This window comes from Phytophthora parasitica (genome assembly GCF_000247585.1).
Source record: "Phytophthora parasitica INRA-310 unplaced genomic scaffold supercont2.55, whole genome shotgun sequence".
Taxonomy (NCBI): Eukaryota; Oomycota; class Peronosporomycetes; order Peronosporales; family Peronosporaceae; genus Phytophthora; species Phytophthora nicotianae.
In genome coordinates, this window is record NW_008649041.1 from 4244 (window position 1) to 7442 (window position 3199).

Genomic DNA, 3199 nt, shown 5'->3' on the forward strand with positions numbered 1-3199 from the left:
CTGGGCGTACTCGTTCTCACCAGCGTGCTGTATGCCGGATTTATAGTCAGTTGGACGCTTCAGAGTCCGGTGGCCACAAGGCAAAACGGCACAAGGGCAGAACTGGAGAGCAACAATGAGAGCGAGGCATACGACAACAAGTTGCGTCGAGGCAGGCCTTCATCAACCCAGAGAAAGAAGCTATTCAGCGACAATGTGCCTCAAGATGTCGTCATGGACTTACCTTCCAACTCGTCAAAGGTTCGCCGTCTAAAGTGTTTGGGATGGAGAGCAATAGCGGAATGCAGACTAAATGGGAGTCGTCTACCTCAATACGACCGGGACTGTAACAGCACGATCTCGGATGGCACACCGGGATACTGTGAGGTTGAGGACCTGGACTCCAACGAGAGATTCATGGTCATGAAGCGCACATGCGATAAAGGACACAAGGATACTGTGTTTCAGTGTATTCATGCACCAGGATTCGCGAACTTCCGAGCACAAGCACAACAAGTCATGGATAAGGCCCTTGTACCGGAATACACGCTACCCAACATGGATGATAGGTCTACGAGTCCGTCGCAGGGAATCGTCATGGTAGTTTATCCGAAGCTGGTGGCCAGTGTATATGCTACTGTTCGAGTACTCCGTGAGGTGCTACATTGTAAACTGCCAATCGAGATCTGGCTACGATCCGATGAAATGAACAAAGTACCAGGAGCTCTCGAACCGCTCTTGGATCTGGAGAGGAACAAGTCGGCGGGACAAATTACGTTCCAGGCGATCCGCCACCGACAAGCATTGCAATTCAATTCGAAGGTCTACGCCATCTTCAACAGCAAGTTCCAGCAGGTTTTGTTCTTGGACGCCGACAATGCTCCAGTCAAAGACCCCAGCTACTTGTTTAAGACACCAGAGTTTGAAAAGTCTGGTGCTGTCTTCTGGCCTGACTTCTGGCACCCTGGACAAACGATCTTCGGTATTAACCAGACCTCGCTCGTTTGGCAACTACTGGACATGTCATTCGTCGATATGTTCGAACAGGAGAGTGGTCAGATACTTGTCGACCGAAAGCGGCACGCAGCTCCCCTCGCACTAGTACTCTTCTATGCGTTTCACTTACCCAACTACTTCAATCGACTCAAGCTCGCATGGGGCGACAAGGATTTATTCCGCTTTGCGTGGTTGAAACTTGGTGCAGATTTTCACATGATCGAAAAACTTCCTGCCGTCGCTGGAGAGGTGACTGGAGAAGTGTTTTGCGGGATGACAATGGCACAGCACGATCCCAGAGGAGACGTAATCTTCTTGCACCGCAATCAGCTCAAGCTGACAGGGAATCCCAAGGTTGAGAACTTCGATCCTCGTCTTAAAAGAGTTTTTGGAAATGTTCAATTCTCTCAACGTGTTATCAGCGAGGATGGGTATCCAGATCCGGCGATATGGACACACTTGGTTTCCTTTCGCGAGGACTCTCCTCGGACTGAGTATATTATCCAGAAGCACGGCGCCATGAACAAATTTACAGGAATGCAGCGATGTTTTGGAGGGCGTGGGCTCCACAAGAATCCACACTTTTACACGCAAGAATTTGCTGATCTCAATTTCGCCGGGTTAGAATTACGCCTTCGGGAATTTGCTATGAACGGAGCTGAGCTCCAACAGAAGAAGATAAACTCTGCAACGTAGGATAGTGTATGTGTACATGAATTGTTGCGTGAAAAACCAAACACTAATTAAACGTTGACGACTGGTTCTATTTGTACGTCTCGCAATGTTGTAGCGAGCCCAGAACACCCATGGCGATGCCGAGAAAGTGAAGACGGCGACGCAACAGATTCTGCGAAAAATAATCTGGTAATGGTGTCGCTCCCATTCCAACCAGACACTCGGTATTGAACTTTTTGCCTGGGTACGCCGCCTTGTCGACTTGTCTTCGCTGTTGACGAGGCGTCATATGAGTTGGAACAGTATTGAACAAATTGTTCTGCTTTGCCTTCTGGATAAATTTGATGCCTTGAGGATACGGGTCGATCAGCGCCTTGCCGTTCATGTACAGAATTTCTGGCTCCTCACTGCCATTGTCCTGAACTGGCATATACTGCAGGATACTACCGCAAAGTGAGTCAGGGTGGTTCTTCATGTCTTCATTCGGCATCGAATTCACCACGCTAACACCCCATGGCGAGAAGAAGTACGGCGCACGTGCCACCTCGAATGCTAACCAAAAAGTCTCCTTATCTCCCCATGAATACGTGAAACGAAAGCGTTCCTTCGTGATAAACCAAAACAAAATGTCCATGACAGTCTTCCCTGCACGTTTCTTGTCGATCAACACCATTGATGAATCCATCTCATGAATAGACTTGCCTCGGTAGGCAAAGGTATTGAGCATGTGCTCAGAGGGAGCGAATCCCTCGGATACGTTGTATCTGGCATAGTCAAAGTCATGGAGCAGTTTGTGCACGTACATTTTCCCAGTATCGTTGCCAGTCAGAAATTTCCTTAGTGTGATGACTCGGTCGTAGAAGAACGTGGTGCCAGTCTTCACGTATCCATCAAGACTGCGCACAATTGCAGGATCTTTTAAGATGACATCATCCACGTCCAGCAGCATTACATGGCGAACATCCGTGTGGTACATTGCAAGCGGCTTGATCCACCAGCTCCGAAACTTTGACGCCATTTCTGTCGATATGACACCGCGAGACGAAAGATCAGAACAAACATCCACGAGTTCCACGCGGTTGTCCAGACTGAACAAGAGTTCCACCGATCGATCTGAGAGCTCTTTTCCGCAGTGATACACTTGAATGAGTTCTCGGTTGCCAAGACAGCGTAGCTCTCTAATGAGTGACAGTCCCATGTTCAGCATCGCATCGTGAAGGCACACCATGGCCGCGCGCTCACGGCTCACACTCCTGTCGAAGGTCTTCCCACGCCTGTAGAACGATGATGTCGGATGTGCTGCGGCCGCGACGCTGTCTTCGAATGCAGCCGTGTCCATCTTCCAGTCTAGATGCGAATGGTTGTACGGAGTGGCTCCCAAGCTGTTACTGAGACCAACCGACGCATTATTGGCGAGTCTTGTGTTGACGTAGATGGTTGTGGCGAGGATGCTCGCCACCGCCACCAGTAGCAACAACGGCCGCCTCGCGCTTGGGGAGGAAGGGGGCTGTGTGAGAGGGTTCTTTGCTGTCATCTGCGCGGAACTCGC

The 3199-nt window shown here is 50.0% G+C and overlaps 2 protein-coding genes across 2 annotated transcripts; one reads left to right on the forward strand and one right to left on the reverse strand.

Annotated features, from left to right (window-relative positions):
• The first annotated feature begins 193 nt into the window (after window positions 1–193).
• Window positions 194–1735, forward strand: PPTG_15442 (hypothetical protein). The gene has a single exon (XM_008913650.1). The coding sequence runs from the start codon at window positions 214–216 to the stop codon at window positions 1669–1671; it is 1458 nt and encodes a 485-aa protein (XP_008911898.1). The 5' UTR covers window positions 194–213; the 3' UTR covers window positions 1672–1735.
• Window positions 1658–3199, reverse strand: PPTG_15443 (hypothetical protein). Its single transcript, XM_008913651.1, has one exon. It carries the CDS (start codon window positions 3182–3184, stop codon window positions 1739–1741), a length of 1446 nt encoding a protein of 481 aa, XP_008911899.1. The 5' UTR covers window positions 3185–3199; the 3' UTR covers window positions 1658–1738.